The sequence below is a fragment of the Notamacropus eugenii genome, chromosome 3 (assembly GCF_028372415.1).
Source record: "Notamacropus eugenii isolate mMacEug1 chromosome 3, mMacEug1.pri_v2, whole genome shotgun sequence".
In the NCBI taxonomy this organism is placed as follows: Eukaryota; Metazoa; Chordata; class Mammalia; order Diprotodontia; family Macropodidae; genus Notamacropus; species Notamacropus eugenii.
In genome coordinates, this window is record NC_092874.1 from 289,725,839 (window position 1) to 289,741,161 (window position 15,323).

At 43.4% G+C, this 15,323-nt stretch overlaps 1 protein-coding gene across 2 annotated transcripts in view; it reads left to right on the forward strand.

Annotated features, from left to right (window-relative positions):
- ABTB3 (ankyrin repeat and BTB domain containing 3) overlaps window positions 1-15,323 on the forward strand; it is a 304,327-nt gene that overhangs the window by 254,926 nt on the left and 34,078 nt on the right. For both annotated transcript variants that reach the window (XM_072655838.1, XM_072655840.1), the window contains exons 5-6: window positions 8,353-8,518; window positions 12,992-13,081. In XM_072655838.1, coding sequence (XP_072511939.1) covers window positions 8,353-8,518; window positions 12,992-13,081 — 256 coding nt within the window. The remainder of the gene's footprint in view (window positions 1-8,352; window positions 8,519-12,991; window positions 13,082-15,323) is intronic.

Here is a 15,323-nt window from a genome sequence, read left to right on the forward strand (position 1 = left end):
ATTTAAGACAATGTGAAAACAGGCTCGATAAGAAGGTGAAAGAAATAGGCCAGGTGTGGTGGGCATGGCAGACCCCTTCAGTATCTTTGTCAAGAAAACCCTGGATGGGATCATGAGGAGTTGGCAATTGGGAGGCATTTAGGAGACAGTGGAGGGGTGGGGGTGGATTTCAGCCTACTTTAATCATTTCCTTTCTATCACTTGTTCCCTTAGTTTTATGGAAAGACTTTGGCACCAGAGGCCTTGAGGCCAAATCCCAGCACCACCATTTTCCTCATCTGTCAAATTAGGTTAGACTAGATGACTTCCAAGTTCCCTTCCAGCTCTAAGTTAATGGATCTAGGAATGTATATGCTGTGTGGTCTTCTTTGGGCCTCAGTTTCCTTATGTATAAAATGAGAAGACTGTTGTTCAGTTGTGGCCAATCTTTTGTGATGCCATTTGGGAATGTGATTTTTTGTTTGTTTGGTTGGGGTTTTTTAGCAGAGATACTAGAGTGGTTTGCCATTTCCTTCTCCAGTTCATTTGACAGATGAGGAAACTGAGGCAAACAGTGTGAAGTGGTTTGCCCAGAATCACACAGTGTCTAAGATCAGATTTGAACTCAGGTCTTCCTGACTCCTGGCCTTGCACTCTCTCTACTGAGCCACCTTGCTGCCCTTTGCAGCACTTAGAGTACTCTATAAAGATCAAGTTTCTGATATCATAATTCTCTGTTCTAACAAGATTCTAGCCAGTCTTTCATTCTTAAAGCAGCTAGGTGGTGCAGTGGATAGAGTGCTGTGCCTGGAGACAAAAAGACCTAAGTTCAAATCTAGCCTCAGACAATTACTAGCTTTGTGAACCTGGGTCACATTTCTTAACCACTATCTGCCTCAGTTTCCTCCTATCCCCTATGGATTGGGGATAATGAGAGCAATTACTTCCCAAGATTGTTCTGGGAATAAAATGAGATAATATTTGCGAAGAGATTTGCAAACCTTAAAGCATGAAGTAAATGCTAGCTGTCTTGGAGAGCAAACAATGAAAGCCTGGTTTTTCTCTTCTCTTTGTGTCTCCTGAGGAGTCATACAACTATTAAAAGAAGAATGGTGAATTCTTGTGTCTTAATTTGCCCAACTGATCGATTCCAGGTGCGTCCATCCAGGATCCCCTGAAACCAAAGCTGCAGGGCAGGACGAGCAGGCCGGTGGGCTTCCCTTCTCCTGAACCCCCACCCCTAGTACATTCAGCCACATCAGATGGGCATGCTTAGACTGTGAGCCACATCCAGATCACATCTTCCTGCTTCTGATTCTTAATCCCCTTTACACCTCAAAGACGCTGCTAGACCATTGTAAATCTTGCCTAGGAATCTGCTATCCAGAGCCCCTTGTCAGCTTTTGCATCTGTTCACTTGTGTTTGATCCCTCTCCTGGAGCAGGGTAGTGAGGAATTTATGAGAGTGAGGATGGGCATGGGGCAGGGTGGGGTGAGAGAGAGAAAGCTATGAGGCCCATGGTCTTTAGAAAACTCCAGCCATCACGTGTTTCTTAGGAAGATGTGTGTGTTCATCCTTCATTGCTGAAGACCATGCCATCAGAGAAATAATGACATGACTTGCACTTGACTTTGTTTTGAGTGAGTGAGGGCTGTGCAAGTCACCAGCCTCACTTCTTCTCCAGAGCCATCTGAATACAGTGAGCAGATATTCATCAGGATGACTGGAGATGACCCAGGATGAGGCAATTGGTGTTAAGTGACTTGCCCAAGGTCACACAGCTAGTGAGTGTCAAGTGTCTGAGGTGATATTTGAACTCAGGTCCTCCTGACTCCTGCACTGGTGCTCTATCCACTGCACCACCTAGCTGCCCCTCTTAGGAAAATACCCATTTAAAGGGAGGCTGGGAGGGGAAAGACAGTGTTTTGTTTTGTTTCCCCTTCTCCTGAAGTTTTTGGCACAGGTCTAGTAGTTTGAGGGAGTATTGTGTTTTTTTTAAGTAAGTGGGAAAATCAAAAGGCTGAAAAGTGGGTTTCATCAGGTGGTTTCATCACATAGGATGCAATGAGATGCCCAGGAGGAAAACATCTGGTGTAGAGGTGTCAGAGAAACCTCTCACTGTATCCATATGATTGCATATGGATCCTGCAGACCATGGGATCATGAATTTAGACCTGGAAAGGATTTAAAGAGTCAATTCTAAGGCTCCTGTCTAAAAGAAAAGGAAAATGAGGTCCCAAGATCAGGGAGTCTGAGCTGGAAGGGACCTTGGAGAGCATACAGATTGTGATGTCCTTGCCTCTTTTGGCATCTCCCATGCTTAGTACAGTGCCTGGCACATAGTAGGGGTAATTAATGTTTATTGACTGACTGATGTGGTCCAACTGTCCTAGAAACCAAGGTCCTGCCAGAACCATATATTGAGAGTCAGGGGTCATTGGATCATATATGGAAAGCTGAAAGAGACCTCAGAGACCTATTTAGTCCAGCCCACTCATTTTGCAGAGGGGGAAACTGAGGCCCAGAGATTATGCGATCCTACATCCAGGTTTGGAAGGACCTCATCTAGTCCCACCTTCTCATCTGACAGATTAGAAAGTGGTGACCTAGGGAAAAGAAATGAGAAGTCAAGGAGGGGGAGAAGGCTCCCTGAATATATCCCCCAGCCGAATATCAACAAATATGTCTACAAAATAGGGGAAAGAAGAGTAGTAGAGATGCCTAGAAATTAGACTCTTTTTTAAAAAGCCAGAAATTGGCTACTAAACCTATTCCCTCAGATCTCAGTCAATCAGTCAATGAGTACTTATCACGTGTTTCCAATACCCCAGGCATTGTACTAAGCGAGGAAGATACAGGAAACATCCAAAAAAATGACCCCTACCCTGAAGAAACTCACCTTCTTTTGGAGGAGACAACAGGAAAAAAATTGTGCAAACAAACTAGAGAGACAGATGGATAGATGGACAGATAGACAGATGGATGGATGGATGGACTGATAGACAAATAGAGGGACAGATAGATGGATGGATAGATAGATAGATAGATAGATAGATAGATAGATAGATAGATAGATAGATAGATAGATAGACAGACAGACATGTAAAATGGAAATTCTCAGAAAGAATGTTATCTTTGAACAAATACAGAACATAACAATAATAAACAAGGTCAACTCAAGATCCTAGTGCAAGAAGACATTCTAATCTCACCGGGACTGTTACGAGAATGTGGCTCTGGAAATATATACCTTATTGTAAAGGAACAAAATAGGTAAAGGGGGACAATAAGAGGAGAATGTGGGTCATGATATAAACTAAGATTTACTCATGTGTGGAAATGCAAGAATCAAAGGGGGTAAGGGAGAGCATTTGGATGATGATCAAAGAAGTGATTTGGTCATCAAGGTCTACCATAGACCACCTGGACAGAAAGAGGAAATAGATGAGATGTTTGGGAAATAGGGAATAGGCTTGAAATGGAGGCATGGTAGAGTAGTGAAGGACACTTTTTAGTTATCTAAACATCTCTCTCCTTTTTCCTCTTCTCTGCCCCTTCCTTTCCCTCTCTTCTCTCAAGTGAAGCCATTAACTGCTCTTTCTCTCACCTCAGTCCATGGTATAAAGTAAAGAGTTCTGGATCTCAAATCAAAAGACCACTGGTTTCAAAGTGCAGCTCTAATTCTGTGACCTTAGACAAGTCACTTCAACACCTTGGGCACCAGTTTCCTCATATGTAAAATGAAGAGTCAGACTAGATAACATCTAAAGTCTCTTCTGTCTCCAAACTGATGATTCTATGAACTCTGTCATCAGTGCTAATTTTCCTTCAGTGCCATTATCAGCCCCTGCTAGAGACAGTATGCCTTTCTGGAGTGCCAAGTTTCCTCTTGTGTGACATTCCCCAGTAATGGGATGTATACACTAGCACCATTGCGCTCTTCCCCTTAGATCTCATTTCTCCTATTGGACCACAAGGAGCCCACTACGACTCTCCTCTAGTCTTTGCTCATACTCTCATCTTTAAAGACATTATTCTCCTTGCTTTGTGGTGTGTGGTTAATAAAGAGCTTGCAGAGAGAGAGGCAAGATAAGATGAATCAGAGATACACACAAAGAGACAGAAAGATCCAGAGACACAGAGAAAGAGACACTCAGAGAGAGAAATAGCGATGAGAGAGACAGACAGAGAGAGAGAAAGAGAGAGACAGAGAGAGAGAGAGAGAGAGAGAGAGAGAGAGAGAGAGAGAGAGAGAGAGAGAGAGAGAGAGAGAGAGAGAGAGATTTTCTTATGATTTCCATTGATGTAGGAAGCCGGCCAGTGAAGAAACTCTTGACCTGGGCTTCTGTTTGGTGAGCATTCATCTTATCTTAACTGGCCCAGACCCCACCTTGCTATTTCCCAGCCATCTTCATGCCATACCAAAGTACCAATCCTCTTCACAATGCCCCATCCCCAACCAAATCCCCACCCAGCTTTCCACTTCTCACTCTTAGTACAATAATCAAATCAACACCAGCATTCAACACTGTGTAGTAAGGACCTATCAATTGCCCTGTGACTTCACTGTGACTTGCCTATCCTAAAAATTCCTCCCTGGCTACCACTGCCTATTTTGTCTGTCCCTATTGGAATGTAGGATCCCTATGCAAACACATGGACGCAGTGAAAGCTTCTTGAGAGCAGGAATTGCCTTTTGTATACGTGTCCCCTCAACTCATCAAATGCCATTTCTTTTTTTCCTTCTTCCTTCCCTTCTTCTTTCTTTCTTTTTCCTTCCTTTTTTCTTTCTCCATTCCTTCCTTCCTTTCTTATTCTTTTCTTTCAATAATTCTTTCATTCATTCATTGTTCTACCCTGTTCATAAAGTCAGTAAAATTGTCTACCTGTGTTAACTCTCTAAATGAGCTGTATTTTTCCCCAAAACTTTCGAAGGTCATGCCTGGTGAAAACCATAGAATCAGCCCCCATCTGGTTGAGCCCCAGGTGACTGATGGGTTAGGTTTCAGCACCATACAGGACGTAAGGATTTTGAGAAGGGGGTTCTTTTTATTTTGAGTAACAGAGGACCTGTTAATGTTCATCCGTGGTAAAGCAAATGATGACTTCATAGAAGGAGAAGCAGTATGGTGGAAAGGATAGAAGGCTTGGGAAAACCTGGGCTCCATCTACCTTTGCCATTTGCTAAATGTTGGAACACAGAATTGGCAAGTCTGTCCTTTGCTTTGCACCCTCCGAGCTCCGGCTACCCTGGCTTCATCATCTCCTGACTTCATGCCTTTGCCCTGTCTGCCCCACCTGCACCAGCCCCTAAGAATCCACCTCTTGGATTCCTTCACTTCCTTCAAGACTCACCTCAAATCCTGCCTTCTGCAGGAGATTTTCTCCTCCCCTCCCCCACCCCTAGCATCTTTCCCTGAGGGAAGTCTACTCTTCCATCTAATCCTAATTTTTCCATCTGACCCTAAAATGCCTAGATCTCACATGCACAGGTATTTGAATGTTGCCTCCTTTAGAATGAGAGCCTGAGGCTGGGATCATGTTTGCCTTTCCTTGCATCTTCAGTGCTTAGTACACAGTAAATTCACTATCTCTTTTGAGCCCCAATTTCCTCATCTATAAAATAGAACTAGGGAATAATAATAGCACCCACCCAGCCCAGGGTTGTTGTGAGGATCAACTGAGATTTTACATATATGTATGTGTGTGTATGTATACACTCTGCCAATGCATATATGTGCATAGACATATATATAATCTGCTGATGCATAGATTAACTTAGATCTGTATGTGTATATAGAATATGTGGTGATCTGTGCATATATATACATGCACATGCACATACATACATATTATGTGTGTATAAGCTCTTTAAGGACAGGAAATGTTTCATTTTTGTCTTTTTAGCCACACTTCCTGGCACATAGTAGGTACTTAATAAATGCTGATGGATTGATTGCCTCCTTCTAACAGAAGTCGAGTCCCAGGTGAGGGCTCAGGGAAAATTATTGTCATTTGAATGTTCCTGTTAATTGGGTCTCAGCTAATGAAGGGTTAACAAAAATGACAGATGCTGGAAAGAAGAGAAAACAAGAGCTTGTTAAGTGGCACATGATGAGTGCAGAGAACCATCTATTTTCACCTATTTTCACATGTCCCCGATTCTTAAATTCTTCCTGAACTGGCATGTTTTTCAGACCCGTCATCATCACGGTCACACTGCTCTGAAAGCTCTCTTGTTTATCCATGACTTCTGAAAGTATGGCACTCAGAAGTCAAGAAAATACCCCACTGATGCTGGCTAATTTAATCCTGTGTGGAGCTGGGAAATGTCAACTGAGCATTTCCTTTGAGACCAAATGAGAATTGTAGGTTTGCTCTTGTTAAAGAGAACACCCAGCCCCAAAGCACCCTGAAGAGGCCCTGTAAGGAATTCTAGTGCCACTAACGGACAGACCTCCGACTGCCCCAAAACCTAGGAGCTCTGTGGCATGGCCATACCAAAGTAACAAAGAAGTCAAGAATGCAGCTGTCACTGTATCTAACACATACCACACAAGGAAGCAAAGACATGAACATAAAGAAAAAGTGCCCAGGAATGCCACAGCCCAAGAGCTAATCTGCTATGCCAAGAAACAGTATTGCCTGGCTCTCTAACTCTCTCTCCTTCCAACTCACTGGAAATAGGGTGAAACAACCTATCATCCTAGAAATCTGGGCTTTCCCCACAGGCATTGTCCAAATGGGAGAGAAGGTGGTACCCTCCTTGGGGATATTAGCAGCAGCTGCTACCTTCATACCCTACAGATCCACTGTCTTGCTTCTGTGATTTTTGTAACCAAGGATTTGCATGCACGATGCAGAGAGAGAACAGAGGTGCATTTTTGTTCATTTGTTTGTAAAAACCTATAACCTAACACTGCATATGTTGTCAGACTTGATGGATGTGTTGGTTACTTGAAGTGCTTTTTTTTCCTACTTTTTTATTATTTGTATTAAGAAATGGCTCTCTGGGTGCAGGAGGGAAATATATAAGGAAATTAAATTATATAAAATAAAAACATCGATAAAAATATTTTACAATTTAAAAATAACTCACAATACAATGCTTTGTGTAGGGTTTTGGGGCTGGGGTAGGGAAAATGCCGCATATCCTTTGGTGACAGTGCCCTCTCCTCTCACCCCTGGCCACGTCTCTAACCTCCTCTTCAGATAGAGAATCCATTCTTTTATCCTGCAACCAGAGTAGGAGAGCCAGCTGTGCAAAGATCATGCAAAAAGCATTGGGACCAGATATAGGACTCTGCACTCCTTTCAGGACTCATCCTGGCTGCTTTCCAGTAGGGACCCGGATGAACATTAAATGCTCCCATTTGGAACAACAGGGAGTCTAGCTGGCATTGATTTATAATGCAGACCTGGGCAGGCAGGGATCTTGGACTTAAAAAGAAATGAGTGTCCATAAAGGAGAGAGCAACCCATATGGTCTTGGGTATTTGTGCCATCAGAAGATGCAAATAATTATAGTTAAAATGTAGCTGAAGCAACTAGGTGACCCAAGTAATAGACCTGGACTTGGAATCAGGAAAGCCTGAGCTGAAATCCTGCCTTGTACAAAAGCTGTGTGGCTTTGGGCAAATCCTTTACATTCTCTGATCTTATGTTTCCTCATTTATAAAATAGGAATAGTAATGGTACCGATCCAACAGGGCTGTTAGGAGGATCAAATTGGATGAGATAAACAAAGTGATTTGTAAACCTTACAAATGTGACTTCAGTCTATCAATTAGTGACTGATTGATTAATGTATGTAAAGTGATTTGTAAACCTTAGAGCACTATGTAGAAGTTATATATACAGATAACATGTATGTATATATACACATACACACACATATATATGTAAATTTTCAGTACTGAAAAAGTAGCATCCAACATTATATCCATATTGCTTCTAGAGTAGTAGCTCATACAGATGTTATTATTTCCATTTCACAGAAGCAGCAGCTGAAGCACAGAGAAATTACATAAATTATCCAGGATCACTCGTCTAATAAGTAGAAGAAAAAACCTCAGGTCTTCTGCCTGATTGGAGTGGTCTTTCATTGCTAAATTACATAGACTTCATTAGGGTATCTTAGGCTCATCTGGCCATAGGACCTTAGTGACAGGATTATCTAATTCAATGCTCTTATTTTGCTGATGAGGAAACTAAGGCACAGACTGGAAAGTGATTGATCTTTGGTCATACAGATAGTCAGTGGCAGCAGCAGGATTTGAGCCCAGGTCCTCTGGATCAGATGGTGACTCATCCCTTGAAAAGATTCCTGCAGAGACCCCTGCACTAATGAGACCATCTCCAATTCTCTTAAGGGCTGATGACTGTTTCTGTGCCTCCCGGAAACTGGATGCTGTGGCCACTGAAGCGAAATTCAAGCAGGACCTGGGTTTCCGGATGCTGAACTGTGGGAGGACGGACCTCGTAAAGCAGGCAGCATCTCTGCTGGGACCTGATGGAATCAACACGATGAGTGAGCAGGTACAGCAGGGTGTGAGTGTGGAAGCACAGACTTTGGCCTGGTGCAGAACATACATGCTTACACATACATGTATTTACACATGTACACTTACACATGTGTATCTACACATGTATATACACACATGCACATGCATACACGTATAGATACATATATACAAGATGGACATGCATAAACAGGCATACACATAGTCATGCATGCATACATATATAGGCATATAGAATGTGCATAGAGACACACATGCGCATCTATGTAGATGCTTGTGTACATGTATGGACACACAATATACAGGCATACACGTAGCCATATTGCATATATGTAGACATATACAAACATTGAAACATATAGAAACACATATACACATGCACACATGTAGACTCACATAGACTTATATACCCAGAGCTAGGCACATGCACCAATGCACACACACAGCATTTCAGCTGACTGAAAACATAAACCTTGAGTCCATTCACTTCCATCCTTGTAGCAGTTCCTAGCAGCTCCCCCTCCAGTTGGCTGAGCTTGGCTGAGCTTGGCTGAGGACTCTCCACTTTCCCCACAAAGCAGGATACAGGCAGTCGGGTCTCCAGGTTCCATGGCATGTTTGCAGCAGCAGAGGAGCTGAATGATCGTGGCTTCTGCTTGGGTCTCTCCTTCACATCTGTTTTCCCACCGAAGATTCATGACAGCCCGAGGAGCCAGTTGTTTTTTGGTGCATTGTTTGATGAGTTGTTTTTCTGGCTCAGACTTGGCATCTCGCTAACACAAGGCGCTCCCTCTCCCAGGGCAGACCAGTGCCTTTTCTGCACCTTCGCATCTCAGAGAGCTGCTCAGGGCACTGAGAGACACAGGGTCACAGCCAGTGTGCTGCAGAGGTGGGACCTGAACCCAGGTCTTTCCAACTCTGAGATCAACACTTCCTCTCCCATGACACAATGCACATACTATTATTTTCTCTTTATAGTTGAGGAAAGTGTTAGAAAGTGAATCCAATGCCTGGCCCCAAGCCCAGACAGGGAAAGGAAGTGAACCTGGGATTTCATTGGTACATAAGAAAAACCTCTTTACTAACAAGTTGGTTCAATGCCCTTGTAGGCTTGGAAAGAGGCCTAGAGCTTTGAGAGGTTAAGGGACTTCCATAGGGTCTCACAGCTAATCCATGGCAGAGGTGAGATTTGAACTCAGGTTCTTCTTGCCATCAAAGCTGGCTCTCTGTATCTTATAGTCTTAGAGAGTTGTCTGAGAGGTTAAATTCCTTTCCCAGGATCACATAACTTATATATATCAGAGGTGAGATTCAAACTCAAGTCTTCCTGATTCTGAGCCAGCTCACCATCCACTGTGCACACCATTTATACTTAATAAATACTAATTTATTAACTGATTGACCTTATCCCCTTTAACTGGTTAGATCTTCCTTTTCATGGGTCCAAAATATTGAATCAGAAGAGTACTGCCTCATGTCTGTGATAGAAAGCCATTACTCATTGAAAAATACATTTTCGTGTTGACTAGAAGTGAGGCTGCCCTCATCCCCTTTAGACAGTGAGAAAGCTTCAGCCGTTAACTATGACTTCACAAGTTATAGCAGAGCTGGAGACATGGCTCTGGGTGTCAGTGATTAATTATGACATTACCAAGGAAAGTGGAGAGCCAAGGATACTGCCTAACATTCCCATCATTGGTAGGTTGATGGTACCCATCATTGTATCCGCCATATTAGCAAACATGGAAAGAGCTGACACAAAGTGATCCAGTAGATGAGATAGGTTAGCACCATGTTCCCTGACTCTGGAATCAGAGGTTCCAGTTTTGGTTTGACTACTTACTCTTTGTGTGAACTTGAGTAAGTAAATCCTCTGGGCCTTAATTTCCTCATTTGTAAAATGAGAGCAGTTGGATGAGAGTCTAATTAGCATAGTGTATAGAATGCTGGGCTTGGAGTCAGGAAATCCTGAGTTCAAATCCTGCCTCAGGCAGTTGCTGCTTGTGTCACCTTGCTCAAGTCATTTAACTTCTCTCTGCCTCAGCTTCCTCATCTGTAAAATAAGGATAAAAGTAGCCCCTATCTCACAGAGTTGTTGTGAAGACCCAGTGAGGTAACATATGGCTGTGCAAACATTATAACACTATATAACTGCTATTTATTATTGTCATTGTTAGTATTAAGTAGGGGGGCACCAGCAGCTGGAAGGGATCAAAAAAAAGCTTTATGTAGAAGGCAGTGTTTGAGCTGAGGCTTGAAGGAAACCAGGGACTTGAAAAGGTAGAGTTGAGGAGAGAGCACTTCAGGCATACAGAGAGGCAATACAAAAGTCTGCAGGCCTCTGTAACCATAGGGCAGATAGGATATGAATTATAAAGTCATATGTAGGAAGACTGGAAAGGTTCCAGGAGCGGGATAGGATAGGGACTTTTTTACATTGATCCTAGAGGTAATAGGGAGCCAGTGGAGTTCACTGATTTTATAAGATGTTATGGGCAGACCTGCACTTTAGAAAAATCATGTGAGGAGATGAGTGGGAGATGACTTGGAGTAGGACAGAGATTTGAGATAAGGAGAGCAAATGAAGACTATTTCAGGAGACAAGAGAGAGGTAATGAGGTCTTGCCCAGAGTAGGTGGTCTTGTGAGTGGAGACCAGGGGACCTGGACAGATGTAGAGCCAGAAACAAGGTTTCACAGTGGACTGAATATGGAGGATTGGGTGACTGAGGACTCGAGGATGATGCTAAGATTGTGAACTCGACTCACTGGAAGCCATGTCATTGATAGTATGAGGAAGCTTGGAAGTGAATCCAGTTTGGAGGGGAGAAGAAAATGACATCTGTTTTGGACATGTTGAATTGGAGGTATCTATGGGACCTTAGTAGCCATCTAAACCAATCTACTCTTTACAGATGAGGAAACTGAGCCCAAGAGAAGGTAAGGGATGTGCCCAGGGTCACATTCGTAGCACAGCCCTGGAGGGGAAAATGTCGAGGAAACTGCCTGTTCTTCCTTCATTCAACCTTCTTGACAGGTTGTGTTTCAGAAAGGCCCCCAAATCCCCAGAAGGACTGATTGCATGGTCTTGAAGACTTTGGTTCTGTTATACATTCTGTTAAAACCCCAGAGAAACCCACCACATGCATGGATGATAAAAAACAACTTAGATCCCTGCTTCTGCCCTACACAACCCAGTCCCCAGCTCCTGGGACCCCTGGGTTGGAAACGAACTTGCTTTCCCCCGACCTCATGGAGCACTTGGTTTATCCCTCAGGGATGTCCTTCTCATTCCCTCTCCATCTCTTTCCATTAATTATCAGTCTGTTAAAATACATCTTATGCACCCCGTCTTCCCAAGAAAGTTTCCCTGATAACCCCAGATACAGCATAATATTATGCAATTAATCCCTAAGTCATTTTCCCCATATTACTAGATTCAGCTAGAGCTGAATGTGCTGTGTGGGGTCTGTCCCCTCATTAGACTAAACTTCTGGGACATAGGCATCTCTATCTCTCTCACTTTTCCCAGTTTGTACACTATGATTGGCACTGAGGAGGCAGACACTTACTATGTCTTTTGGGCTAGATCCCTGGTTTCTATTCAACTTTAACTCCAGTGTCCTCTCCTATCTGAAGCCCTTCCTGACCACCCCACCCTGATCTGCTTGTGCCCCCCTCAAAATCACATTATATTTCTTCTCTTTGCTCTGTGTCACTGCTGATAGAATGAGAGGTCCCTCAGGGCAGGCGCTTGTTTTTGACTTCATATCTAACTGCTATTAGTAGATGCATAATAAGTGATTGCTGATTAATGGTTAAACAGTTAGAAATGTGATTTGGGTCTTCCTCCAATAGAATGGGCAGGAATTGTTTCCTTTTTGTCATTGCATCCCCAGCATTTGGCACATTACCTGGCACATAGTAGGTACTCGACAACTGCTTGTTAATTGATTGCTATATCCTCCAATACAATGGGAACTCCCTGAGGACAAGAGCTGTTTCCTTGTTGTCTGCATCTCTAGCATCCAGTCCATAGTCATAATAAATCCTTGATGGTTAGGCTATATGGTCACTGGGATCCCTAGATTTATAGAATTTAATCATGCAAAGGGCTATGACTCATTGGACTGCACATCTTTTAATTCAGGCTTTTTGACTCAAACTGAGGAAACAACAACAACAAAAAACAATAAAGCATTAATACTAAGAACATTTCACATTTATGTGGCCTTTTAAGCTGTGTGGAATGCTTCACCCATCATCTCATATAGTCTCACAACAACCCTGGGAGGTAGGTGCTCTTATTATCCCAATCTGTAGGTGAGGAAATGGACGTTCAGGGAGGTGAAGCATCCTGCCAAGGGTCATACGGATAGTCATGGCTTCTCGACTCCAAGTCCACCCAGCACCCCAATACCTCTCTAAGGAGAGGTGACAGTAGCTGCTTTGTCAGTGTTCTCAGCTCCTTGGTTTGTCACCTGCTACAGGGCATGACCCCACTGATGTACGCCTGTGTCCGAGGGGATGAAGCCATGGTACAGATGTTGCTGGATGCCGGAGCTGACCTGAATGTGGAGGTGAGCATTGCCCCGTTAGCCTTCACAAGCCTAGGCAGTTATTAAATGGTGACTGAATTGTCACTAGAAACTACTCAATGCAATGGCTAATCTTGACTCTAAAGAACCTACAGTAAAACAGACCCCTCTATTTTGGGCAGAGAGGTGGTGTACTACCTGTGTGGAATGAGGCATACGTTATTAGACACAGTCAATATCTGCTTGCTTTACTTAACTGTTTTTCTTTGTTGCAAGGGAGGGTTCAATAGAGAGAAGAGAGTCATTGGAAGGTGGCAATCGTATTTTTGAAAAGCGCATATATAAAGCATTTATTTTTAAAAAGAAATAGAAATATTGGTAGAAATTGGTGGAAGGAAGTCCAAGGCTGGCTCATTTCTCCTTGGATCCCAGAGAGAGGAGAGAGGAACAAAGAGCAAGTCTTCCCCCCTCCCCCCACCCTCTCCACCTGGTGGAAGTTAGCTAGAGTGACACTGTCTTCCAGGAGACCCACCTGACAGCCCTCCCCAGAAAAGCTTGCACGGGTGTTTTATTTATGAACAACTGACTGTAGCCACATGGAATATTGGCTTTCTCTGAGTCTGACAACACTTTCATTGTGGCTGTGTCTTTTGGGAAACCAATATCCCCTTCCTGCCTCCCAACCCGGCCATCCCTATATGTGATCTTTATAGTACAAGGGAATTCAGAGGGGAAGAGAAGACCTGGCCCCTAGGCCTTCCATTGTCCCCTTGTTCATCCACTGACTCCTCCCCATCCATGTCGGCTAAATTGAGATTATAAACCCGTCAAGTTGACCTTGTGGTGACTCATCTTGACAGCATCTTGGGCACCCACCAAGGCCAACTCTCTCTCACCTTCAGACCTCCAAGCCTGGGAAGGTTTGACACCATGGCATTGAACAGGCCCTGGGAAATCTCTGGAGCTCTGAGAATGGTAGGACTGCTCTTTCGAGGATGGGTTCCTTGTGTTCTTTTAAACTAGTGGAAAGAAAAAGTAGTCCCCACTTGAAAGTTCTGCCTTTTTTGGAACAGCAGCAGAGACACACATTGACATGGACCAGGGTCCCAGAAATGGCAGTTCCAAGTTTAGGAAAGCAGCTACTTCTTCAGGGGATGTGGATTCTCCCCACTCCATATGCCCCGGGAGTCCCCAAGAACAGGAGTGGATGCTTGAAAGGAATTCTAAACAGGTTGTTCCATTGTTGTCTTTGTATCTCCAGAACCCAGCCCAGTGCCTGGCTCTTCATAGGAACCTAATAAATGCTTGATAAAAGACTAGATGTCCTCTGGAGTCCTTAGATTCATGCTCCTATGACTGGTTGAATTCCATTGAATGCCATTCCTGGCACTTAGTACAATGCATTCATAGATGACTTGATTTCATTTGATGAAAGAAGCGTGCCCAAGGGTAGAGTGCCCCAGAAGGTGTTTTTTGAGTGCCGATCAGCAGAGATCACCAAAACATGCAACAGGGATTGATCATCTCCCAGTAAACCTTGCTTTGGGTTCCCACATGACACTTGACTAAAAAGATAGGCCTAAGAATTGGTCCTCATGAACCACTTTGAGGAGGATTTAGATGTGGAGGCTAAAACAAGAGTGAACTTTAGCTAAAGAAGATAGTTTTAGAGGAGAGGGCTCATTTTATTCCCCTATCAAAAACCCTATCGATGGATATTCTCAGGACCTCAGGCTTCATGGGGATATGTGTTGACTACAATTCACTTGGGATATTTTGGATATAAAAGATGTGGGACCCATAAATCAAACCCTTTCAGCATTCTTGGCATTCCAACTTTCCTAAGCTTCTTGAATCATCTTGGCCTTGAGAGGAACACAGCCATAGAATGCCTTCAGTAGGAACAGTTGTTTGGCCTCCAGTGAAGGTCAACCAGCTTCTGGTTCCATTGATCTGAGCAATAGAGGATGGCAAAAGGAGATGGAGAAGGAAGTGGCAAACCACTCCAGTTTGGGGGGGGGGCAGTTTGCTTGCCTTTTTTGAGATTTTAATATATTTATTTGAAAGCCATATTTTGTTTGTATAAGAGAATCCCTGATCCACTTCTATAGAAAAGAAATGTTCCTAGTCCACAAATGGAATCTTTCACTGGTCCACCCTCACTGATTTCTCCTACCATCCCTTTCTACAAGTCCCTCAGGGAAGGCACTGGACTCACTCTTGGCAAGGGATATTTATGAATTTTTGTCAAGAGGACACAACAAGAATCCTTCTGACCATTTTA